Below are 27,132 nucleotides of genomic sequence, written 5' to 3' on the forward strand. Positions count from 1 at the left end.
TGAGGAAAATTGTGGATATATTGAAGAAACATCTCAAGACATCAGTCAGGAAGTTAAAGCTTGGTCACAAATGGGTCTTCCAAATGGACAATGACCCCAAGCATACTTCCAAAGTTGTGGAAAAATGGCTTAAGGACAACAAAGTAAAGGTATTGGAGTGGCCATCCCAAAGCCCTGACCTCAATCCTATAGAAAATTTGTGGGCAGAACTGAAAAAGCTTGTTGCAAGCAAGGAGGCCTACAAACCTGACTCAGTTACACCAGCTCTGTCAGGAGGAATGGACCAAAATTCACCCAACTTATTGTGGGAAGCTTGTGGAAGGCTACCCGAAATGTTTTACCCAAGTTAAACAATTTAAAGGCAATGCTACCAAATACTAATTGAGTGTATGTAAATGTCTGACCCACTGGGAATGTGATGAAAGAAATAAAAGCTAAAATAAATGATTCTCTCTACTATTATTCTGATTTTCACATTCTTAAAATAAAGTGGTGATCCTAACTGACCTAAGACAGGACATTTTTACTTGGATTAAATGTCTGAAATTGAGAAAAAATGAGTTTAAATGTATTTGGCTAAGGTAAACTTCCGACTTCAACTATACGTACAGTATATGGAATTCATCTGTTCTCCTTAGAAACTGAGACAAGTGTTGTTCGGAACACACACCCCAGTTGGTCATTATTGCCTGTCTCTTCTCTGGCACAGATCCCATGTGGGCACTTGGGCCCTCTCCTGTGTCCCCTCAATAATCTACACCTGCACCTGCTGCCACACTGTCATCATAAAAAAACCTAGTGCCTGTGTGGGTGTGTGTCTGTGGGTGTGTGCAAGTATATGTCCAGGCCAGAGGAGGCTGGTGGGAGTAGCTATAGGGTGACAAGTCCATTGTAATGTCTGGAATGGAATAAATGGAGTCAAATGTGGTTTCCATATGTTTGATGTGTTTGATACCGCTCCATTTAATCCATTCCAGACATTACAACGAGCCCGTCCTCCTATAACTCCTCCCACCATTCTCCACAGGTCCGGGCTCTTGCCATATTGGTAATTAGCATGTAGTATATTGGTTAGGTTGGGGCCCTGCTATATACTGTCATCAAAACATACCCAGACTGTGTCTCTTGTTAAGTCGAAGTGCCCTCGCCGTTTCACATAATTTTCGGTGAATCTTCTCCAATCTTCTCAGCCGTCGCCAGTGTTATCATTGACTGGCTCAGGGAGCAGAAGGTTGAAGGAGCTTTGAGACGTGAGACTGGAGAATTTGTACCAATGGTTTGACAGGATGACTTGAGGCATGCATAAGGCATTCTACTTGACATGTGTTGATGACACCTTCTAGCCCATGTTAAGTTTTCTCACCTTTATCTGTATCTTTTCTTATCTGCCTCTTGGTTCAGTGGCTGTTTATGAGGAGGGGGATGCCGGTTCCCAGAATTGTGATCTTGTTTGTCTTTTTTATTTTATTAAAGGCCCAGTGTAGTCAAAAACGTGATTTCTCTGTGTTTTATATATATTTCCACCCTATGATGTTGGAATAAAACTGTGAAATTGTGAAAATGATGATAATGCCCTTTTAGTGTAAGAGATGTTTGAAAAAACAGTCATAGCAAAATTCTGTCTTGAGAAATTGCTCTTTGCGAAGAAGCTACTTTTGTTTCTTTTTGATCATTTTCATTTAAAACAATCACAGTAAGGTACTTAATTGTTACCCAGGAATGATTTGATACTGAGATAAAAACAGCTGCATTGGACCATTAACTGTGTGGTCACTTATAGCATGAATTCCCCGAATGAAATATTTATGGATCATACACAAACACACTGGACTGATACCTTCACCCTGTCAATTATTGAGATTAAGGAAATTAACAAAAACATTACAGAGGCCAAAGAGAGAGAGGGGGGGGGGGGGGGGGGGGGGGGGGACTATTTTGAGCGTAGAGACGTGTGATGTGCAGCGAAGCAGTTGATGAGGGTGTCTCTGCTCACTGTCAAAAAGTGGCAGGCGCGCCTGGTGGGATGATAACTCCCCCTGCCCCGCGTTGTGCTTGGTCAACCCTGTCAAATGGGGAGGGCATCCGAGATTCGACAAATATTAGCTTATTCTACTGTCCGGATACAACGTAGCGGTTAAGACTTCGATTTACCCCTTTTCTTTCACTTCTCTTTGATCTTGTTGACGGGGAGGGCGGTGTTGGTTTTTCTCTTCATTAGATGATAACGACTGGCAAGGCTAGACTAATTGTAGAGCCTGTTTACTATTTTGTAGGCAAAGTGAAACGTTTTATGACTTATGAAATAACGTTTTTACACTTTCCTGTGTACCGCACGCAAAAAACGGATTCCAGTTCTCTCTCCTGTGGAGCGAGCGCCTTTTTTGTATCGCCCTAGCAACTGGTCCTCGTGGCTGCTGCCTTGTGACATTTCCTTGTCGCTTTACTCACCAGCCATCGCATATTGAATTCGCCTTTTTGCACCCGCCTGTATGCGGGGCCATTTTTGCATAGGGTATTTCCCTACCTCGTCTTTAATTTGATTTATTTAAAACTCTGGAGGTTCATGCGTCGGAGAAGTCTCATCTTTCTGCGTCAAAATGCCTGTGAGACGCGGTCATGTAGCCCTCCAGAACACTTATCTGGACACCATTATCCGGAAATTCGATGGACAAAGTAAGTGGACACACTTTACATTATGACTGAAAAAGTAATAACATAATGTGACCATGAGCAAGCTGTTTTAACTGTATAATCCCAACAACAAACAATTAGACTGGGTAGAAATGAAAGTGGATGCCTTTTCCATGTAACCTTTCAACCATGCAAAGTGTAATAAAATGTAAAGACAAATGCATTTGTCTAGTGCTCCCTTGTGCCTCCCAGTTTCTATTGATCCTAATATGAGTGCTACATGGCTGTTTCTGTAATCAAGTAGATGCTTCAGTTTAAGTCTGTCTGTCTGTCTGTCTGCCTGCCTGCCTGTTGGTGTAACATGTTCTCTGTCCTTAAACTGGTCAGACCACTGGATCCTGATAGAAAGAGTACATAATGTCTTTACTTTACAGAGTTTGCATGTGACCACTAACCACTACTACACACTCTGTTAGTGTATATAACTGAGTGATATCCTTCTTGAACAGGGCCTTATGCAGCACATCATAGCACACTTTACACCCACAGTGCCTCTTCGTTTTCGTGCTTTTGTCTTGAATTAAATGGTATCGTAGTTGACTATTGCGCACTCAGAAACTGCCCCAGAATTTCTTTGCAACCCACTCAAACAAAACATTATTGATCCATTCAGCAAAGAAGAAATCCAGTTGAGGAATGGCTCTGATTAGCACTGAACTTCAATTACAGTAGTGACCTATAACCTAGCTCAGTAGTGGTTTATAACCTAGCTCAGTAGTGACCTATAACCTAGCTCAGTAGTGGTTTATAACCTAGCTCAGTAGTGACCTATAACCTAGCTCAGTAGTGACCTATAACCTAGCTCAGTAGTGGTTTATAACCTAGCTCAGTAGTGACCTATAACCTAGCTCAGTAGTGGTTTATAACCTAGCTCAGTAGTGAACTATAACCTAGCTCAGTAGTGGTTTATAACCTAGCTCAGTAGTGACCTATAACCTAGCTCAGTAGTGGTTTATAACCTAGCTCAGTAGTGAACTATAACCTAGCTCAGTAGTGACCTATAACCTAGCTCAGTAGTGGTTTATAACCTAGCTCAGTAGTGACCTATAACCTAGCTCAGTAGTGACCTATAACCTAGCTCAGTAGTGACCTATAACCTAGCTCAGTAGTGGTTTATAACCTAGCTCAGTAGTGACCTATAACCTAGCTCAGTAGTGGTTCATAACCTAGCTCAGTAGTGACCTATAACCTAGCTCAGTAGAGGCCTATAACCTAGCTCAGTAGTGGTTTATAACCTAGCTCAGTAGTGACCTATAACCTAGCTCAGTAGTGGTTTATAACCTAGCTCAGTAGTGAACTATAACCTAGCTCAGTAGTGGTTTATAACCTAGCTCAGTAGTGACCTATAACCTAGCTCAGTAGTGGTTTATAACCTAGCTCAGTAGTGACCTATAACCTAGCTCAGTAGTGGTTTATAACCTAGCTCAGTAGTGACCTATAACCTAACTCAGTAGTGGTTTATAACCTAGCTCAGTAGTGACCTATAACCTAGCTCAGTAGTGGTTTATAACCTAGCTCAGTAGTGACCTATAACCTGGCTCAGTAGTGGTTTATAACCTAGCTCAGTAGTGACCTATAACCTAGCTCAGTAGTGACCTATAACCTAGCTCAGTAGTGGTTTATAACCTAGCTCAGTAGAGGCCTATAACCTAGCTCAGTAGTGGCCTATAACATAGCTCAGTAGTGGCCTATAACCTAGCTCAGTAGTGGTTTATAACCTAGCTCAGTAGTGACCTATAACCTAGCTCAGTAGTGATTTATAACCTAGCTCAGTAGTGGCCTATAACCTAGCTCAGTAGTGGCCTATAACCTAGCTCAGTAGTGGCCTATAACCTAGCTCAGTAGTGGCCTATAACCTAGCTCAGTAGAGGCCTATAACCTAGCTCAGTAGTGGCCTATACCCTAGCTCAGTAGTGGCCTATCTCTATGCTACTGTAAGTCTGACTGTGACTACTGTGCCTGTCACTGTCAGTGTTCTTCAGTCACAGTGTGAAGGCAGTCTGTTGACCACAGGGGTACGGCTCAAAATAACCCTCTCCACCGCTGCTCCACATTAAAGAGAGAAGATGCAATGTTCCACTTTTCACCTCAATTTCATGTTAAAGGATTTCAGCTTGTTTAATTTGCTGTGCTGGCAGGTGACATTTCGGAATTAATTGTGTTACTCTGAGATTTTCAAAACTCTCTGCAGAGGGGTCCTCAGAGACAGACCGATAAGTCCCATCAAACTGATGTCTTCCTTATCTCTGTGTGCGTGTGTGCGTGCGTAAGCACCCTGCCGGGTGATGCGTGTGCCAGACCACTGCTGCTTAGCAACAATCTGAGTCTGGGTGTCTGTGTTCTGAGGCATTGATAATGACTTAGGATAGGATGTACTTTCCACCAAACGACCTCACCTATTTACTCTACACAGAGGAGCAAGGAGGGGGAAGGGGTTCTGCTTTTTCTGGGTGAAGCTCCAAATCGCTCTCCTCATATTTGTTTAAATGGGGAAGAATGAGAGTTGTGTAACTCAGTTTCACGAGGGGATAAAAAGAAGAGTAGAGACAGAGTCAGAGGCACAGATGTTTGAGCAGCTTTTCAATATAAACTGTACTGATTGAATATCACGCTGTACGACAATATCAGTGTAGCTGATGTGACTTTGAAGGCAATTGTCATTAGCGCTGGAGATAATAGCCACACTCATGAACCTAGGTAAGGACGGCTGAAACCTATTGCAGTATATTATAATCTTGATTGCGGACTGTCGTTGCTGAGTCCAGCTGCTCCGTATTAGTCCCTCTGGGGCCATCTTGAATCATTGCACTTGTCACGGCCGTTAATTGAATTGGACCAAGGTGCAGCGTGGTGGGCGTACATATTCCTTTATTATTGGAAATGCCGACAAAAACAATAAACACTACAAAACAAACCGTGAAGCTAAAGGCTATGTGCCATAAACAAAGTCAACTTCCCACAAAGACAGGTGGGAAAAAGGGCTACCTAAGTATGGTTCTCAATCAGAGACAACGATAGACAGCTGTCCCTGATTGAGAACCCTACCCGGTCAAAACATAAAAATACAAATAATAGAACATAGAATACCCACCCCAACTCACACCCTGACCAATCCAAAATAGAGACATAAAAGGATCTCTAAGGTCAGGGCGTGACAGCACTGATATGATTTGTGCCGCAGAGGGACAGACTTGATTACTCCAATTTCAATGGAAATTGATGTTGAGGTGAATGTGGTTAGTTGAATGCGAAACTGAAATAAACACAGTCTAGACTTGAATTGGATCTGATTGAGAGACTTCTCCTTGAAATGATCATTACCTGAATATGATAACTCAATGTTTCTAAAGTTCGATAAACTTTGAATGTGTAACGATTCTCGTCCTCTTCGTCTGAGGAGTATGAAGGATCGGACCAATATGCAGCGTGGTAAGTGTTCGTCATATTTTAATAAAAACTGAACACTACAAAATACAAAAATAACAAAGTGAATGAAAACGAAAACCGAAACAGTCCTGAATGGTGACACAAACACAAAAACAGGAAACAACCACCCACAACCAAAATAGGGAAAACAGCCTACCTAAATATGATTCTCAATCAGAGACAACGATCGACAGCTGCCTCTGATTGAGAACCATATCAGGCCAGACATAGAAATACAACAACATAGAAAACAGAACATAGACTACCCACCCCAACTCACGCCCTGACCAACCTAACACAAAGACATAAAAAGAAACTAGGGTCAGAACGTGACAGAATGTCCGATTTTGCATATTGCATTTGATGTAATAAGCCTTCAATTATAATTGTACTGTAATTTCCCACATTCCCACCATATTCGTACATTTTCATTTCTGCTCTGACTCTCCCCTTGGTTTCCTCCCAGATCGTAAGTTCCTGATAGCCAACGCTCAGATGAAGAACTGTGGCATTATCTACTGTAACGAGGGCTTCTGCCAGATGTTTGGCTTCTCGCGGGCAGAGATCATGCAGCAGCCCTGCACCTGCCAGTTCTTGGTGGGGCCTGGCACCATGAAGACTGCCCTGACACAGCTGGCACAAGCCCTGCTAGGGTCAGAAGAGCGCAAGGTGGAGATCCTCTACTACAACAAAGAAGGTAAGGAGAAGGTGGAGGGTTAGACTGAGATTCAGAGAGAAAGAGATGGAAAGAGCAAGAGAGTCAAAGTGACAACATTACTCCCCTTCTTTATAGTGGGGAGTGCTGTAAAGGTCACATACAGAATATTTTGGTCCCTCCAAGTTTCATGGCTGTCTCCCTCTCACTTTTATGTAATGCTACTGTATGATGCAGTGTTACAGAATGTGGAGCCAGCTGCTGCAGACTCAGTGAACTCTCATCTACTAATTTATCTGTCTGGGGAGTGGACATGGTGGAGCTGTCTTGGCCTGCTTACCTCACCTGCAACATGTTTATTCATCCCCTATAACAACACAGGGCAAGACCCAGACACAGGAGGCAGATGGTTCGAGTCTCTGATATTTTTTCAACAACAAAGGGCAGGCAAGAGGCAGGTCGAGGACAGGTAAAAGTTCCGAACCAGGTCAGAGTTCCAAACGGTACAGGGAGGCAGGCAGGCTCAAGGTCAGGGCAGGTCAGGCTGAATGGTCAGGCAGGCGGGCTCAGTGTCAGGGCAGGCAAAAGGTCAAAACCAGGAGGACTAGAAAAACAGAGACAAGAAAAAGCAGGAGCACAGAAAAACACACTGGTTGACTTGACAAGACAAACTGGTACAGACAAACAGAGAACACAGGAATAAATACCCTGGGAATAATTGGGAAGACGGGTAACACCTGGAGGTGGGTGGAGACAATCACAAAGACAGGTGAAACAGATCAGGGCGTGACATCCCCACTCCCCATTCCCATCCTGTGCATAGCTGCACTAAGTAGTTTGGGGGTGCTGCAGGGGGATAAGGGCAGTGCAGATTATTTATTTTTTGCCCGTGCTACGGAAGGCTATATAGGTCCACTAATACAGGACAAGTAAAGGCCCCGTGCACTACTTTTGTGATTTTGTTTTATTTTAAAAATTAAAAATACTTGTATGCTCCTGTGTTTTGTCTCTTGTACATCAACACAGGACCCTGGGTTGGAACCAAAATAATTTTCCAATCGTTTTGTTCTGAAAAGAACCATATATACATTTTTTCTTTACACTGTTCCGACCAGCAAAATACAGTTCTGAACCAGTTCAACCCACCCAAAGTACCCGTTTATATCGTTACTTTCTGTTCCTTTTTAAACCTTTATTTATTTTCCATTTAGCTCGACATTAAATTACTTTTCCAATCATGCAGTATGGATAGAGTAACTTTGTCAGGATTTCCGCTGAAGTCGGGTCCTCTCCTTGTTCGGGCTGCGCTCGGCGGTCGGCGTCGCCGGTCTTCTAGCCATAATCGATCCACTTTTCATTTTCCATGTGTTTTGTCTTGTTTTTCCTCACACCTGGTTTCAATTCCCTCAATCACTTGTTGTGTATTTAACCCTCTGTTCCCCCCATGTCTTTGTGTGGGATTGTTTATTGTAAGTCCTTGTGCACGTGTTGATTGGTTCGCAACGGGTTTTTGTACCCAATAGCTTGTTATTTTTTATGCCGTTGGTTTTGCTATTTAACTGCTGAGGCTATTACCAAGTTCTGCTCTCCTGCGTCTGACTTCCCTGCCATCGGTTACGCACCCCTTACAAGCTTGCTATAGAGCTGGCACGCTATAGCTCAGTGAATTGTTCACATGCGTTATGGAAGACAAGTGTAGGGCGTGAGATGCAACTAAAATTTTGCGAGTGGGGATACAGCGAGAGAGGGTGGAGGAGGAGGCTTGGCTTGAAACGCTGGGGATCTTGTGATGACATGCATTATTTGAATCAGGCCCACAGAATTATACCTACAAAGGAGCGGCTTCTATGGAAGAATTTTGAATGTCTTTGAACTTTAGAGTTGGCTTAACGTTGGACCAGAGTAGCTGGCTAGCTAACAAGCGCGGCAACTGAATTAAAAACACATCTTACCTTAATAAATCCAATGTGAACTTTAGGACCCCTAACTAGCATTGAAAAAGTTAATCCATCCTTCTGTAATAAAAAATCTCTCTCCCTATCTTCTGAATTATGTTTGTAATGTCCGCAGGCTGCAGCTATGCTTCCGAGGGGCAGATAGACTACACGCACACACACTGGCAAAGATTTTCAGCTGGCAGACTTTGGAATAAGTTAATGATTGACAGAGGAAGAGCTTTGCATAGGCGCTTTGTTGCATTTTTTTATGGGACTTTTAAATAATGGTTCTGTTCCAGAACAATATAGATCACTTTCGTTCCCTGGTCTGGTTCTGATTCTGTTCCTTAAAAATGTCATTATTTTCCAGTTTGTTCGCGACCCCTACAAAGGACAGAGGGACAACCAAACAGACCTGGCTAGTGAGGCTGTAGACACAATGCCGTTACGTTGGGCATGAGAAGTGCCGTGTCGGAGAGCTTGTTGTCATGGAAATATTGTCAGTGTGCCAGCTCAAATCCACTGAATATCTATTTATTTTGTATCCCAGTAATGCATACAGTCATGAACGCAGGTGCGCACACAAGCACGAATGAATTGTAAATGGGTACAATTCATCATACACAATAAAAATGCATTATGCTGCTGTACTTGATTGATCTTAATTGATCCTAAAACTGAATGAATGTGTTTGTTTGTTAATGTGTGTGTGTGTGTGTGTGTGAGTGTAAAACAAGGACATTTCCTGGGGACATTACTCCGGGGATGTTTTGCCAGTCCCCAAAATGAAAATGTCTGTTTTAGGCTTAAGGGTTAGGTTTAGGGGTTAGGGTTACAATTAGGATTAGGGGTTAAGAGCTGGAGTTAGGGTTAGAGTTTGGTTAAGGGTTAGGTTTAGGGGTTAGGGAAAATAGGATTTTGAATGGGAATCAATTAGGCTTGGGAGGTATACCCCGTATACCAGGGTATTTGGAAATAGCTACAGGATGGTTTTTCAATACCGTCAATACCTTTGAAACTGTTTCTTTGAAGTTTTTCAATAAATTGTAATATTTGTGTCTGTTTTTTATGTAAGTACCTGCAGTCAACTTGTGCAATATGTTAGGAGAGCGTTAGGAGATAAAGCAGATCGTGTTCTTCTTTTCACCTGTCACATTATTTTACATTATGAGACTTACCGTAGTTCCCCAGAACAGTTGAGCCAGTCACATGTTTGTCTGTGTTATAGCACAATGGGAGTAAGCAGGAACAGGTGAGTCCAATACTTATGTACAGTAAATGTGATATTTCAGTTTTTTATTTTTATTAAATTTGCTACAAGTTTTTGTTCTGTCCTTCTGGGGTATTGTGTGTAGATGGGTGAGGTCAAATAAGGCTGTAACGTAACAAAATGTGGAAAAAGTGAAGGGGTCTGAATACTTTCCGAATGCACAGTATCTAAGTAAGTGCTGAATTAATAAGGTGACGGGGTCATCATATTGTGTTAGCTTTCTGCCATGTTTGAGAAGTCAAAGCACTTTGGATGAGTTATCTGTACATCTGCCATTGCTATCTTTTGATTTCCTTGCGTTTTTTCTCCTTTCTGTTCTCGGCCTGTCTCCTCCCCCATTTTCTCCGAGCAGAGCAGGCAGGTCCATTGCCCTAGCGACTCCTGACTCCACACAGACACAGCATGTACACATGCTGCTCCAGAGCCAGTACTTTTTTCCCGTCAAACAAGCATGCGTCAAACTTTGTTCAGTTGCACATTGTCTCTCATTCACATTCACTTGTAAATGTCCAAACTCACCCAAAATGTTATTTGTAAGCTTCTACCTACAGTACCAGTCAAAGGTTTGGACACACCTACTCATTCAAGGGTTTTTCCTAATTCTTTACTATTTTCTACATTGTAGAATAATAGTGAAGATGTCAAAACTATGAAATAACACACATGAAATCATGTAATAACCAAAAAAGTGTTAAACAAAACAAAATATATTTTATATTTGAGATTCTTCAAAGAAGCCACCCTTTGCCTTGATGACAACTTTGCACACTCTTGGCATTCTCTCAACCAGCTTCATGAGGTAGTCACCTGGAATGCCTTTCAATTAACAGGTGTGCCTTGTTAAAAGTTCATTTGTGGAATTTCTTTACTTCTTAATGCGTTTGAGCCAATCAGTTGTGTTGTGACAAGGTAGGGGAAGTATACAAAATATAGCCCTATTTGGTAAAATACCAAGTCCATATTATGGAAAGAACACCTCAAATAAGCAAAGAGAAACGACAGTCCATCATTACTTTAAGACATGAAGGTCAGTCAATGAGGAAAATTTCAACGTTTCTTCAAGTGCAGTCGCAAAAACCATGAAGTGCTATGATGAACCTGGCTCTCATGAGGACCGCCACAGGAAAGGACGAGCTAGAGTTACCTCTGCTGCAGAGGTCAATGCGGAACATTTCAAGAACTTGTAGTAGGGAGTTGTAGTTTCGAACAAGCCAATATTCTACATAGTTTAGTGCATAAAACATGGTAATTAACTACACTGACTATAATCCATTGCACATCTACTTGTTCGGTCTGTGTTTCATTTACGCCTACTACAGAAGAGACAGAAGAATGCACCTCAAATGCCCTAATCGCTCAGTACTACGATTGATATGCCACTCTATTCCCCTCTCTTCTGTAGTTCTCTTGCTTTCTTTCTTCCTCTTTCTCTAGCTCTCCTTCTCTCCCACTCTCCCTCCCCTCTTCCTACAGTCTGTCTACATTTTGATTGGTCTTATTCTCTATCTCCCTCTATATCTCATTTGCTGCCTCCCCCCTCTATCTGTTTCTCCTATGCCAGGACATGTTGACAGCCCCCACCCCGGCTTCACTTAAACAGAAAGGAGGGTCTCATAAATGCCCTGGGAAAACATCCAGTCATGGAAAGAAACTACAAGACTGTACTGCTGTTTGAAAGGCCTCTCCACATAAAAGTGAAATGAGATGGCAGTAACAGCCCACCAACCATGAAACCTGAGACTCTTGAGTCTAAATGTGTTCAGTGTTAAAGAGAGCACAGTCAGATAAGATGAAACAATATTTATAGTTACTTTAGCTGTCCTGAAGTCTACTTAGTTACCTTTGAGCCCAGGTTAGGATGGCCATTAGCAGCTTTATAATGTTATGTCTCTCCTCCCTGCAGGGACCTGCAGGCCCTGTCTGATTGATGTTGTTCCTGTGAAGAAAGCGGAGGGACAGGTCATCATGTTCATCCTCAACTTCCAGGAGATCATTGACCCCTCCCTCAAGAAACCAGGTCTGAGACAGAGGGTGGCCCAGGGCTGGGTATGGGCAGGTCAGTGTGGAAGTGTGTGTGTGTGTGTGTGTGTGTGTGATACTGTCTGTCTGTCTGCATCAACCTGTTTATTCCATGTTGAATGTAGCTGTGTTATAACATACAGAATGTGACTACATCCTGGTACTGTAGGTGTATTTATGTAAAGTTGATGTATAAGCCCTCTGTGGTTTCTCAGGGCAGAGTCGCAGGCTGAAATTGAGACTGCCATTGGTACGTGCAATGCGTCGGTCTTCCCTCGCCAAAGACCAGTTTGAGGGGGTGGTGGTGGACTACCTACAGGTAAGGTGCCCAGAGACTCCCATACACACATAGGCCTATACACACAGTACTCTTCTAAATGTGACCTTACATATAATATATCTTGATTATCTCAGTTCCTGTATCTTTTATGTTTTGTAATGAATATAGCTTCAGTCACATACATTTAGCAGTACCGTAAGTAGAAATCTAGTACAATATTTAACCTATGATTGTCCTCTTCCTCCTTCCCTAATTCAGCCCAACAGTGAAGAGATCCCACTGAAAGAGTTATGTATCCCGTCCAAGGAGAGCTGCATGCAGTCTGAGACAGAGGCGCTGATAGAGCAGGACCATGAGTCCTCCCAGCCTGCAAGCCACTACTCCCCCAAACTGCTGTCCCTATTGTCGGAGCGGCTGGAACCCAGTGTGCCCTTCCTCCCCAGCAGCCCCTTCTCCAGTGCAGCCTTTCCCAGGACGGTCCTGCCCCGGAGCCGCTCCAGAGAGACTGTCGGCAGCCTCCGCAGAGCTTCCTCCCTGGATGACCTCGACAGCATGAGGGCCGAGTCGGGCCGACCAGGAGACCCACGCTCCATCAGCAGTGAGTTTGTGTGTGTGTGTACCCAGTCAAAAGTGTAGTCTGTTGCCATTTTTGTACCCCCTCTGACAGGAAGAAATGTGGCTGTCTCCTCTTACAGTTCCATCTGAATCAAAACAAACCAAGCCAAAGCTACCTGGGCCTGTTGGAGGTATTCTGTTCTCTAGAAAATGTGAATCCTCACTCCCATTACTCAAGCACTGAGCATGTGCATGCAGCAGGGTCACTAATCAATGCCTCTAACCTATAGTGTGTGTGTGTGTGTGTGTGTGTGTGTGTGTGTGTGTGTGTGTGTGTGTGTGTGTGTGTGTGTGTGTGTGTGTGTGTGTGTGTGTGTGTGTGTGTGTGTGTGTGTGTGTGTGTGTGTGTGTGTGTGTGTGTGTGTGTGTGTGTGTGTGTGTGTGCGCCTTCACTCATCACACACCTAATACTATGGGCTATGGATGGAGTGTAGGGCTGTGGACTTCCCATCTACCCCAGGGAAATAATGTAGAGGAATACATACATCCCCGCAATGCATTAACACACTCCCTCTCATTTCATTACTCTATCAATTCAATTTAATTGGCTTTATTGACATGAGAAACATATGTTTAAATTGCCAAAACAAGTGAAATAGATAATACACTTTCTCTGTATCTTTCTCACTCAGATGCTTTGCTCAGTATAAACCAAGATGTTTCTCACCTAGAGGAATGGAAATTGCATAATAACACATTATATTTTTAGTTCTGAATGTGTTACTTGCAGTTTAAATAAAGGATTTGAATGATAATATAATATGTAAACTAGTCGTTGAAAGTAGATAGAGACACAGTAATGAGAGATGAGTGTTGTTGTGTGCAGACCTGAAGGCCGGTACTCTGAGCTCCACCTCAGACTCGGACCTGATGCGACGCAGGACCAGCACTCGCAGGACCAGCACTCGTAACCCCCTCACACTCAGTTTCGCCTCCGACCTCTTGCGACCACCCTCGCCCACTGAGATCGAGATCATCGCTCCCAGCAAAGTAAAGGACCGTCACCGAGACGTCACAGAGAAGGTCACACATGTCACACAGGTGAGACACAAGGTCCTCACTAGCACTCATATCACACAACCACAACCATGTGATTGCCTGACTCAACCTGTATTCTGCTTATATATTCAGGGATTTTTAAAGTGAGCTTTTTCAGAACGGCATGTGCGATATTGTGTACACAGGATGTTGTGTAAAAGGAACGTTGGGTTATTGAGAAGTGGTGGATTACATCTCTTCGGTCTGACTTCCTGTGTTGCAAGCTTTCTGCTGAAGTAACAGCTGCATGTCACTCAAGAGTTTCCACATGCATCCACACACACACATACACACACAAACACACAAACAGGAAGGATATATATAATATTAACGTTTTTTTCAGTCACTTTGGTGCTATTTTCAAAAGTATGTGGTGAATTTTCTTAATACAAAACTCCAAACTGGTAACACTTGTAACACGGCAAGTCTCATAAAACATTTTATTGTGCATTTATTTAGTTTGAATGCATCTTTCACCACCCAACCATTCATCCAAAATATAAATGTACTGTGAAATAACATGTGAACATTTATTTAATCATCAAAACACAACATATTAATATCTTCTCAATGTAGTTATTTTAACAGCTAGTTAATCCAATAGATACGTGTTTCAAAATGCCCTTTGAATATAATATGCCACAGTACTGTTTTCACATTAGACAATACACTTGCACTATCTATTGAAATTGACTGAACATCAAACCTTACACAATTGATGAAAAAAATGTCTGTATTTTTCAGATATAATTCCAACATAGGTGTACTGTAATCAAATGAAAGAAACATAACATTTAGCAAGCATTAGTTTGCATCAAGTCTGTCTTGAGCATTTGGCCATTGGTTCTCATCGACATCGCAGTAAATGTCCTCATTGTTCATGCACCTGGGGATAAACCTTTTGGCATGGAGAATCCAAGCCTGACAAAGCCTGGATTGATGTCATTACATGACTCATTCATGGCCTGAAGGAGGGTGGTACGCTCATGGGGATGACAATCATATATCTTCCACCTGTACTGTAATATGTATTGTATTTTACAGTATTGTATTGTACTTATGAATTGTAGTGGTCCTGTATGTGGCTCAGTTCATAAGAGCATGGCACTAGCAAGACCAGAGTTGTGGGTTCGATTTCCACTGGGGTTACTTACGGAAATATAAAGATTCACTGTTGCCACTTAGGATAAAAGCATCTGCTACGTAAATGGCATATATCGCAGTATTACACTACTGTACTGGCCAGATCACCATGTGCAGTGCCAAGTGTCGGCTGGAGTGGTGTAAAGCTTGCCGCCATTGGACTCTGGAGCAGTGGAAACGCATTCTCTGGAGTGATGCATCACACTTCACTATCAGTCAGACGGACAAATCTGGATTTGGTGGATGCCAGGAGAACGCTACCTGCACCAATGCAACCCCATCAAATACCTTTGGGATGAATTGGAACGGTGACTGCGAGCCAGGCCTAATAGCCCAACATCAGTGCCCGACCTCCCTATTGCTCTTGTGGCTGAATGAAAGTAAGTCCCCGCAGCAATGTTCAAACATCTAGTGGAAAGCCTTCCCAGAATAGTCGAGGCAGTTTAGGCAGCAAAGGGGGGACCAACTCCATATTAATGCCCATGATTTTGGAATGAGATGTTCGACGAGCAGGTGTCCACATACTTTTGTCATGCAGTGTGTAAGAGGATATTATCTCCTGTATGAACATTTTGTTGGCTACATGTATGGAGATGTTATTTAGCATCACTACTGTACTATATGCTATTGTCTCTCTGCATGTATATGAAAGAGGGAGAATGGGGAAAAGACAGTTTGTATGTGTGAAAGAAAGATCCCACCTTCCATAGTGTGACATCTGTGCCAGCAGAATAACTTCTCACACCCACATGTCATCACACTAAGTTTGAGTACATTGTCATAACCTGTAATGCCATGGAAACACTAACGCAGTGAGATGGCCCCACAACACCACTGCGTAGCACACTGACCCACATGTCTGTGGTGGGACAGTCAGAGTGGCCACCAGCCAGATGAACCCACACGCTAACCCTGGCTGCTAGATGTGTGTGTGTCAAGTGAACATACATGTCTTATGACAGTACATTTGAGTGTTATAACAGGGGTTTATGTCATCAGAATTTAGTTGATTGATTGTGAATGGGCAGTTTGACTTGCTGCTAATGTTAGCATTTCTCTGAGTGAGGGGTGAGCTCTTTAGGTTGCCGTGTCAATGCCCCCTGTCTTGCTCGCTGGGTGCACATGGGAGGCAATTTGGCGTGCCTCTATTTCCTACCAATGGAAAAATCGATCGGGCCAATAGATGCCCCCCTCTCCACTTCCTCCAAACCTGCTCCTGGTAGAGTCCTCAGCTGCTGATCACTATAAATACCACACACATGTACTCTCACATGATGTGAGCTGTGGTGTTTGTTTTTTAATCACCCCTCACCAACAAGTTCACACATCTAGAAGATAATTAGCCTGGAGAAATCATCATGTTTGGCATGACATGGAGTGGCAAGGAGTGAAATGTAGGCACAAACAGACTGGATTTCTCCAGGCTAACTATGTTGCCTTCCCAGGGTTGGGGTCAAATCCATTTCAATTACAGTCAATTCAGAAAGTAAACCACGTTTCAATTCCAAATTGTCCTCATTGAAAAGCATTGAAGAGAATTGAAATTTCAGTGAATTCCTGAATTGACTGGAATTGGAAATGGAATTTACCCCAACCTTGTACCTTTCCAACTGATATTTGACGATATCAACAATTTCTTTCTAAAAAGTAAGTGTTTTAGAGATAATGTACACGAAACAAAAATATAAACGCAACATGTAAAGTGTCGGTCCCATATTTCATGAGCTGAAATAATAGTAATAATAATAAAAGATCCCAGAAATGTTCCATACCCACAAAAAGCTTATTTCTCTAAAATGTTGTGCACAAATTTGTTTACATCCCTGATAGTGAGCATTTCTCCTGTTCAAATATGACCCATCTACCTGACAGGTGTGGCATATCAAGAAGCTTGTGCTGGGAACAATATTGACAAATACGCTGATTCGGTGAGCGAGTTCATTAGAAAGTGTATTGACGATGTCGTACCCACAGCAACGATTAAAACATTCCCAAACCAGAAACCGTGGATTGACGGCAGCATTCGCGTGAAACTGAAAGCGCGAACCACTGCTTTTAACCAGGGCAAGGTGACCGGAAACATGACCGAATACAAACAGTGTAGCTATTCTCTCCGCAAGGCAATCAAACAAGCTAAGTCCCAGTATAGAGACAAAATAGAGTCGCAATTCAACAGCTCAGACACAAGAGGTATGTGGCAGGGTCTACAGTCAATCACGGATTACAAAAAGAAAACCAGGCCCGTCGCGGACCAGGATGTCTTGCTCCCAGACAGCCTAAATAACTTTTTTGCTCGCTTTGAGGACAATACAGTGCCACTGACACGGCCCGCTACCAAAACCTGCGGGCTCTCCTTCACTGCAGCCGAGGTGAGTAAAACAGTTAAACGTGTTAACCCTCGCAAGGCTGCAGGCCCAGACGGCATTCCCAGCCGCGTCCTCAGAGCATGCGCAGACCAGCTGGCTGGTGTGTTTAAGGACATATTCAATCAATCCTTATCCCAGTCTGCTGTTCCCACCTGCTTCAAGAGGGCCACCATTGTTCCTGTTCCCAAGAAAGCTAAGGTAACTGAGCTAAACGACTACCGCCCCGTAGCACTCACTTCCGTCATCATAAAGTGCTTTGAGAGACTAGTCAAGGACCATATCACCTCCACCCTACCTGACACCCTAGACCCACTCCAATTTGCTTACCGACCCAATAGGTCCACAGACGACACAATCGCAACCACACTGCACACTGCCCTAACCCATCTGGACAAGAGGAATATCTATGTGAGAATGCTGTTCATCGACTACAGCTCAGCATTTAACACCATAGTACCCTCCAAACTCGTCATCAAGCTCGAGACACTGGGTCTCGACCCCGCCATGTGCAACTGAGTCCTGGACTTCCTGACGGGCCGCCCCCAGGTAGTGAGGGTAGGTAACAACATCTCCACCCCGCTGATCCTCAACACTGGGGCCCCACAAGGGTGCGTTCTGAGCCCTCTCCTGTACTCCCTGTTCACCCACGACTGCGTGGCCATGCACGCCTCCAACTCAATCATCTAGTTTGCGGATGACACTACAGTGGTAGGCTTGATTACCAACAACGACGAGACGGCCTACAGGGAGGAGGTGAGGGCCCTCGGAGTGTGGTGTCAGGAAAATAACCTCACACTCAACGTCAACAAAACAAAGGAGACGATTGTGAACTTCAGGAAACAGCAGAGGGAGCACCCCCCTATCCACATCGACGGAACAGTAGTGGAGAAGGTGGAAAGTTTTAAGTTCCTCGGTGTACACATCACGGACAAACTGAATTTGTCCACCCACACAGACAGCGTTGTGAAGAAGGCGCAGCAGCGCCTCTTCAACCTCAGGAGGCTGAAGAAATTCGGCTTGTCACCAAAAGCACTCACAAACTTCTACAGATGCACAATCGAGAGCATCCTGTCGGGCTGTATCACCCGCTGGTACGGCAACTGCTCCGCCCACAACCGTAAGGCTCTCCAGAGGGTATTAAGGTCTGCACAACGCATCACCGGGGGCAAACTACCTGCCCTCCAGGACACCTACACCACCCGATGTCACAGGAAGGCCATAAAGATCATCAAGGACAACAACCACCCAAGCCACTGCCTGTTCACCCCGCTATCATCCAGAAGGCGAGGTCAGTACAGGTGCATCAAAGCAGGGACCGAGAGACTGAAAAACAGCTTCTGTCTCAAGGCCATCAGACTGTTAAACAAACACCACTAACATTTAGCAGCCGCTGCCAACATACTGACTCAACTCCAGCCACTTTAATAATGGGAATTGATGGAAATTACGTAAAAATGTATCACTAGCCACTTTAAACAATGCCACTTAATATAATGTTTACATACCCTACATTACTCATCTCATATGTATATGTATATACTGTACTCTATATCATCTACTGCATCTTGCCATCTTTATGTAATACATGTATCACTAGCCACTTTAAACTATGCCACTTTATGTTTACATACCCTACATTACTCACCTCATATGTATATACTGTACTCTATACCATCTACTGCATCTTGCCTATGCCGTTCTGTACCATCATTCATTCATATATCTTTATGTACATATTCTTTATCCCTTTACACTTGTGTGTATAAGGTAGTAGTTGTGGAATTGTTAGGTTAGATTACTTGTTGGTTATTACTGCATTGTCGGAACTAGAAGCACAAGCATTTCGCTACACTCGCATTAACATCTGCAAACCATGTGTATGTGACAAATCAAATTTGATTTGATTTGACTGTATATATATAAATATATTATATATATATATATATATATATATATATATATATATATATATATATATCATCATATCAAAGCACGATATACAGTATGGGGCTTGAGCCCTATTGTTAAGACGTGCAGTTCATACTCAATCCCTCTACTTCCCGTTCCCACGATTATTTCCCACTTTCATCCGTGACTGTGTATGTGAGTATTTCAGCTGTTCTGCTATCATGTGTCTGTGTGTGTTGCTGGCAGGGGTGGAAGGGGTCAAGGTGGGTTGTTATTATACATGTTGCTCTTGTAGGGTGGTGGCAGTCATGCAAATAACTGCCGGTCTCACAGTAATTGACCGTTAATTAACATAAATATGTTTAGGATCTCCTGGCTTCCATGCATACTGTAGCCTACAAGCCACTGATGCAGACCTTTGGAACATCTACATTTTAAAAAGTCTAATAAATCCATGTAATATAGCCTACACCATCACAATAAGTCCATTATTTATTTCAGACAAGTCTAAAGAAACATGATATGAAGAAAATGTGGTCTATTTCAGAACAGGGTAGCATACTCTGAGTGTTAGGACCTGATCTGGCTATGCCATATGGCTGTAGGCTGCACTAGTTAGCAGATGAGATTTGCTTAAAATTCTGTGGCATTATATTTTATTATTTTATAGTATGAAGAATACAATTGAACATAGCTTAATAAAATGGAAAGGATATTTTCTCTAAACTATTTGAGGGAGTGCACACACACATGTGGCTATTCTGTGTTGAGCGGTTAACAAAGAATTTGGTCCTCCTGTATGCTTAATTTAGAGTTATTAATGCAACTTTAGTGGTGATACAAATGTTGGGCAAATGTTTTGATTTTTAATACATTCTCAGGCTGCATGATGGGACTCAAATTATGATTTGAAAAAAGTCACATGAAAGGCATGAGCTCTGATTTGTTTCTTGTGCAGGCTACACACTTGTCACAATTTGACAAGCACTTGATAATATTCTAACCAGGCCTCGGATTTCCCGGCGGCATCCCACTTGTATGGCAGTAATGCCCCCTAAAAAATCCATGCCTTTTGAAGGCCAAAGTGGCCGTTGTGCCCTTAGGCTGAATATAATAATTATAATTCCTGGCTGCCGTGCTCCGAAACACCTCTCACTCACATGGCTCTCTCGAATATTTCAATGATTATTTGCCAATGCTTGTCATGTGATTGGGTCCTTCTCACAGGCATTTAATCTAAGAAGGAGGCTACAAGTGAAGACACATTGGGGACGCAACTGTGCGAATTTCCGAAGCGCATATTGAAGATGTTAGAACAGTCCATGTTTTCGTCAGCCAAGAAGATGAGTAGGCCTAACAAACAGCAAAATCACTAGCCTATGTTAATCTACTATCCCCCATAGTACAAAAGTTGACCTATTCTATTGGTCAACTTGTCCTTCTGTGCAATAAATAAATAATACGAACATACTCTGGGAAAGTTGTGAGATGCGATAGATCCCAAACTAATACAACTCGCATTGGAAAGCAATGAGGTTGACGCAACAGATCATAACATTTACCTTAAAATGTTCATAAACTATTATGCTATTTCTTCACATTATAAGCGCAGAAATGAGCACACGGCAGTAGGCTATAAGTGTAAATGTTCCAAAATGCAATCAATTAGCGGGAAAACAGTGTTATCGAAAATAACGGAAATGCAATTATGCATGTTAAGATTATCTTCCCCAAACTTGAAACTCATGCTCCGCCTATGTATGTCAGTTAGGCTCTAATCAAATCAAATCAAATTTTATTTGTCACATGCGCCGAATACAACAGTTGTAGTAGACCTTACAGGAAAATGCTTACTTAAAACAATGCTGTTTTAAAGAAGATTTTTTGGGGGAAATATAACAAATAATTAAGGAGCAACAATAAAATAACAGTAGCAAGGCTATATACAGGGGGTTCTGGTACAGAGTCAATGTGCGGGGGCAACGGTTAGTCGAGGTAATTGAGGTAATATGTACATGTAGGTAGAAATAAAGTGACTAAGCATGGATAATAAACAGAGTAGCAGCAGTGTAAAAATGGGGGGTGGGGTGGGGACAATGCAAATAGTCTGGGTAACCATTTGATTAACTGTTCAGGAGTCTTATGGCTTGGGGGTAGAAGCTGTTAAGAAGCCTTTTTGACCTATACTTGGAGCTCCGGTACCGCTTGTTGTGTGGTAGCAGAGAGAACAGTCTATGACTAGGGTGGCTGCAGTCCTTTACAATTTTTTGGCCTTCCTCTGAGAACAGCTGGTATAGAGGTAATGGATGGCAGGAAGCTTGGCCCCGGTGATGTACTGGGCTGTACGCACTACCCTCTGTAGTGCCTTGCGTTCGGAGGCCGAGCAGTTACCATACCAGTGCTCGGTCCTCCGTTTTTTTGTAGTCCACAATCATCTCCTTTGTCTTGATCACATTGAGGGAGAGGTTGTTATCCTGGCACCACACTGCCAGGACTCAGACCTCCTCCCTATAGGCTGTCTCATCGTTGTCAGTGATCAGGCCTACCATTGTGTCGTCAGCAAACTTAATGATGGTGTAGGAGTCGTGCTTGGCCATGCAGTCATGGGTGAACAGGGAGTACAGGAGGGGGACTGAGCATGCACATCTGAGGGTGATGTGTTGTTACCTACCTTTACCACCTGGGGGCTACCCGTCAGGAAGTCCAGGATCCAGTTGCAGATGTAGGTGTTTAGTCCCAGGGTCCTTAGCTTAGTGATGAGCTTTGAGGGCACTATCGTGTTGAACGCTGAGCTGTAGTCAATGATAAGCATTCTCACGTAGGTGTTCCTTTTGTCCAGGTGGTGCTGGAAAGGGCAGTGTGGAGTACAGTAGAGATTGCATCATCTGTGGATCTGTTGGGGCGGTATGCAAATTGGAGTGTGTCTAGGGTTTCTGGGATAACGGTGTCGATGTGAGCCATGACCAGCCTTTCAAAGCACTTCATGGCTACGGCGTGAGGGCTACGGATCGGTAGTCATTTAGGCAGGTTACCTTGGTGTTCTTGGGTACAGGGACTATGGTGGTCTGCTTGAAACATGTTGGTATTACAGACTCGGTCAGGGACAGGTTGAAAATGTCAGTGAAGACACGTGCCAGTTGGTCAGCGCATGCTCGGAGTACACGTCCTGGTAATCCATCTGGCCCTGTGGCCTTGTGAATGTTGACATGTTTAAAGGTCTTACTCACATCGGCTACGTAGAGCGTGATCACACAGTCGTCCAGAACAGCTGATGCTTTCATGCATACTTCAGTGTTGCTTGCCTCGATGCGAGCATGGAAGTTATTTAGCTTGTCTGGTAGGCTTGTGTCACTGGGCTCGCGGCCGTGCTTCCCTTTGTAGTCTGTAATAGTTTGCAAGCCCTGCCACATCCGACGAGCATAGGAGCCGGTATAGTATGATTCAATCTTAGTCCTGTATTGACGCTTTGCCTGTTTGATGGTTCATCGGAGGGCATAGAGGAATTTCTTATTAGCATCTGCGTCCTCTGACCACTTCCGTATTGAGTGAGTCACTGGTACTTCCTGCTTTATTTTTGCTTGTAAGCAGGAATCAGGAGGATAGAGTTATGGTCAGATTTGCCAAATGGAGGGCGAGGGAGAGCTTTGTATTCATCTCTGTGTGTGGAGTAAAGGTGGTCGAGAGTTTTTTTCCCCTCTGGTTGCACATTTAACATGCTGGTAGAAATTAGGTAAAATGGATTTAAGTTTCCCTACATTAAAGTCCCCGGCCACTGGGAGCACCGCTTCTGGATGAGCATTTTCCTGTTTGCTTATGGCCTTATACAGCTCGTTGAGTGCCGTCTTAGTGTCAGCATCGGTTTGTGGTGGTATATAGACAGCTATGAAAAATATAGATGAAAACTCTCTTCGTACAATGGTATGGTCTACAGCTTATCATGAGACACTCTACCTCAGCCGAGCAAAACCTTGAGACTTCCTTAATATTCGATTTTGTGCACCAGCTGTTATTTACAAATAGACTGTGACCGCCACTTCTCTTACCAGAGGCAGGTGTTCTATCTTGCTGATGGACCAAAAACCCACCCAGCTCTATGTTATCCATGTCGTCTTTCAGCCACGACTCGGTGAAACATAAGATATTACAGTTTTTTATGTCCCGTTGGTAGGATATCCTTGATTGGAGGTCATCCATTTTGTTATCCAATGATTTCACGCTTTAACCCAGAAGCCAGCCACACCAATGTGTCAGAGGACACCTGGCGACCGTGGATGCGCCTGGCCCGCCACAGGAGTTGCTAGAGCACGATGGGACAAGGAAATCTCGGCCTGCCAAACCCTCTCCTAACCCGGACAACGCTGGGCTAATTGTGCGCCGCATCATGGGTCTTTCAGTCACGGCCAGCTGTGATACAGCCTGGGATCAAACCTGGGTCTGTAGTGATGCCTCAAGCACTGTAATGCAGTGCCTTAGACCGCTGCGCCACTCGGGAGGACACCACAAATTGATTTTAACAAGCAATTGGTCCCCCCAAAAATGCGGCCCACTGTAGAATTTCAAAATCCGGATTTGGCCCTCGAGCCAAAAAGTTTGCCAACCCCTGCTCTACATGGTTATAAAGTGGATTAATGTGCTTAATTTTAAGAAGTTATTTGGCCACTTTAGTTGTGATACAAACCTTAACAAAACACATAGGCCTTTGGGCCAGGCTACATGAGGTGTGCGACTATGATTTTAAAAAATCGCGAAAAAAGGCATGAACTGTTTCTTGCCTTACAAGCTGGGCATCATTCACAAGTGATAATATATAATTCAGAAGTGATAGGCTAATATTGTCGCCATCAGACTATTCTTGATTTAATCTTGTCTTTACATGTACTAAATAGCATATGTGTGAAATTTGTTTTGATTTAGAATGGACCATCATCATGCAAATGTCTCAGAACAGGGGCAGGGGGAAAAATACATGTAATCTATGCATTTAAATTGTATCAGACGAAGAGGAGGAGTAGGGATTGGACCAAAGCGCAGCGTGATAGTTTGACATAATAACATTTATTAAAGAAAAGACGAAACACGAAAATTCTTCAACAAACTACAAAATAACAAAACGACGTAGACGAAACCTGAACATGGAACTTACATAAATACACGAAGAACTCACGAACAGGAACAGACTACATCAAACGAACGAACAAACCGAAACAGTCCCGTGTGGTGCAACAATACACAGACACAGAAGACAACCACCCACAAACAAACAGTGTGAACAGCCTACCTTTATATGGTTCTCAATCAGAGGAAAACGTCAAACACCTGTCCCTGATTGAGAACCATATAAGGCTAATTACAAACAACCTAAACATAGAAACACAAAACATAGAATGCCCACCCCAACTCACGTCCTGACCAACTAAACACGTACAAAAATAACAGAAAACAGGTCAGGAACGTGACATAAATAGAGAATGGAAAACGCTTTTCCCGTGGTTCCTTTTCATGCCAGCCAGGTCGACTATACTCCTGTTGTAAAGCGAAGCAGTGTGCTTAATATTAGGAAAGTTGATAAATAAATATAGTAGGCCTAGCCTATAGAAAGCTGATGGGAGCCTCCTCTTTTTAATAGAGGCCATCAAAACTCTGTTTTCTCACGCAATTGCATAGCCTATAGAAATGTTGCTCAACATGAGCTCATGGGCTCTCATAAAGTGTTTTATTTTATTTTTTGATAACATTTGCATTGATGTCAGAGTGATTAGAGGGACAATAGAGTGCTCAGTACCAGGCAGTTAACAAGTTTGGTAGGCTGCTAATGACCATCAGCATCAGAGCTTGGAGAAGCCTAGTTACCGTGACTACAGTCACATGGAATTTGACTGCGGTCATATGACTCATGACTGCCGGTGTGACGGTAATACGGTCACCGTAACAGCCCTATGCTCTGGTGATGCTGGAAGGGGAGGCGTTGGGAGGCAGGGGGGTATCGAGCGGCCCTCTGGTGATGCTGGAAGGGGAGGCGTTGGGAGGCAGGGGGGTATCGAGTGGCCCTCTGGCGATGCTGGAAGGGGAGGCATTGGGAGGCAGGTGGGTATCGAGTGGCCCTCTGGCGATGCTGGAAGAGGAGGCGTTGGGAGGCAGGGGGGTATCGAGTGGCCCTCTGGTGATGCTGGAAGGGGAGGCGTTGGGAGGCAGGGGGGTATCGAGCGGCCCTAGGCGATGCTGGAAGGGGAGGCGTTAGGAGGCAGGGGGGTATCGAGCAGCCCTCTGGTGATGCTGGAAGGGGAGGCGTTGGGAGGCACGGGGTATCGAGTGGCCCTCTGGTGATGCTGGAAGGGGAGGCGTTGGGAGGCACGGGGTATCGAGCAGCCCTCTGGTGATGCTGGAAGGGGAGGCGTTGGGAGGCACGGGGTATCGAGTGGCCCTCTGGTGATGCTGGAAGGGGAGGCGTTGGGAGGCAGGGGGGTATCGAGCGGCCCTCTGCGCGGCCTGACACTGACGATGACCTTGGCCTCTGGTACTAATGGAAGTAGAGGGCAGCAGAGGTCTCTCTCTCTCATCTGTCTCTTTTTGTCTGTCCGTCTGTCCGTCCGCCCGCCCTCCCTCCACTATCTCCTTTATGTTTGTTGGTGTCTACAAGGTGTCAGTCATTATCTTCCATCTTCTCTCCTCTATCTCTCTGGTTCTCCCCTTCCCTTTCTCCTTTTCTCCACCTCCAGTCCATTCTCTCTACATGTTTTTCTTACCGTATCCCTGTATCGTTTGAAGAGCTACAATGTTCTGAACAAGGAAAATCTCCACCATGACATAATGGTCCGTTTTTAGGTCAAACAGATCGTTATCACTGCAAGAGCACATTACGGTGGCTAACTACTAAACAACTATCCATTTGTCAAAATAAATGGTCTGAAAAAGCAGTCAACATGGCAGTTACCTTATCTATTATGAGTACAGAATGCATGTAGGATTTTGCCTGGGTTATGTCTCGTTACGCAACTGAGCTTCTTGGTAATCCCCTCTTTTATAATTGAATTTCGATTTGCGCCTTACAAAAAGAGGGAAATAATCCCTGTCATTGATCTTTGCTGGTATTGATTAGTCTGCGTAAGATTAAGCACATTATGTGATTGACTGTACAATCAGTGGTCCGTAGAAGAGGGACAGATGGTGAATGACAGTCAGTGAGAGAGACAGACCCTACATCTCCCCCTACTGCGCCCCCTGTCTCTGACTAAGTCTGTAGGGTAGAACAATTCTTACTAAAATAACTCCAGACAACAGGAGGTTGGGGGCACCTTCATTGGGGAGGATGGGCTCGTGCTAATGGCTGGAGTGGGATTGATGGAATGGTATCAAATACATCAAACACATGGTTGAATACCATTCCATTCACTCCGTTCCAGCCATTGTTATGAGCCGTCCTCCCCTCAGCAGCCTCCACTGCTCCAGACGTTCCCTACGGATATTGTTTATGTTTTTCTAAATGAAAACATGCTTCATGATTCTGCGTATACTGTATTTGTTTGTGTTAGCTATAGGTTTGTGTGCATGTGTGTCTCAGTTTGTGTGTGTGTCTCAGTTTGTGTTTGAGTGTACTGTATGTATGTGTTTGTATGTGACCGTGAGTGTGTGTGTGAGTCTGTGTGTGAGTCTGTGTGAGTCTGTGTGTGTGTGTGTGTGTGTGTGTGTGTGTGTGTGTGTGTGTGTGTGTGTGTGTGTGTGTGTGTGTGTGTGTGTGTGTGTGTGTGTGTGTGTGTGTGTGTGTGTGTGTGTGTGGGTGGGTGTGT

General features: G+C 43.8%; 1 protein-coding gene across 3 annotated transcripts in view; it reads left to right on the top strand.

The window, feature by feature from the left end:
• Nucleotides 1-2,015: 2,015 nt before the first annotated feature.
• The window catches only part of LOC129833567 (potassium voltage-gated channel subfamily H member 6-like), a 39,874-nt gene continuing 14,757 nt past the window's right edge, over nucleotides 2,016-27,132 (top strand). The window contains exons 1-7 of one of the 3 annotated variants that reach the window (XM_055898254.1): nucleotides 2,016-2,673; nucleotides 6,584-6,814; nucleotides 11,883-11,996; nucleotides 12,214-12,317; nucleotides 12,537-12,876; nucleotides 12,974-13,024; nucleotides 13,720-13,934. In XM_055898254.1, coding sequence (XP_055754229.1) covers nucleotides 2,598-2,673; nucleotides 6,584-6,814; nucleotides 11,883-11,996; nucleotides 12,214-12,317; nucleotides 12,537-12,876; nucleotides 12,974-13,024; nucleotides 13,720-13,934 — 1,131 coding nt within the window. In that variant the 5' untranslated portion in view covers nucleotides 2,016-2,597. Of the gene's footprint in view, nucleotides 2,674-6,583; nucleotides 6,815-11,882; nucleotides 12,036-12,213; nucleotides 12,318-12,536; nucleotides 12,877-12,973; nucleotides 13,025-13,719; nucleotides 13,935-27,132 lie in introns of all 3 variants that reach the window. The other 2 variants (XM_055898253.1, XM_055898255.1) reach the window with 2 other exon arrangements.

The sequence above is a fragment of the Salvelinus fontinalis genome, chromosome 34, assembly GCF_029448725.1.
Source record: "Salvelinus fontinalis isolate EN_2023a chromosome 34, ASM2944872v1, whole genome shotgun sequence".
Taxonomy (NCBI): Eukaryota; Metazoa; Chordata; class Actinopteri; order Salmoniformes; family Salmonidae; genus Salvelinus; species Salvelinus fontinalis.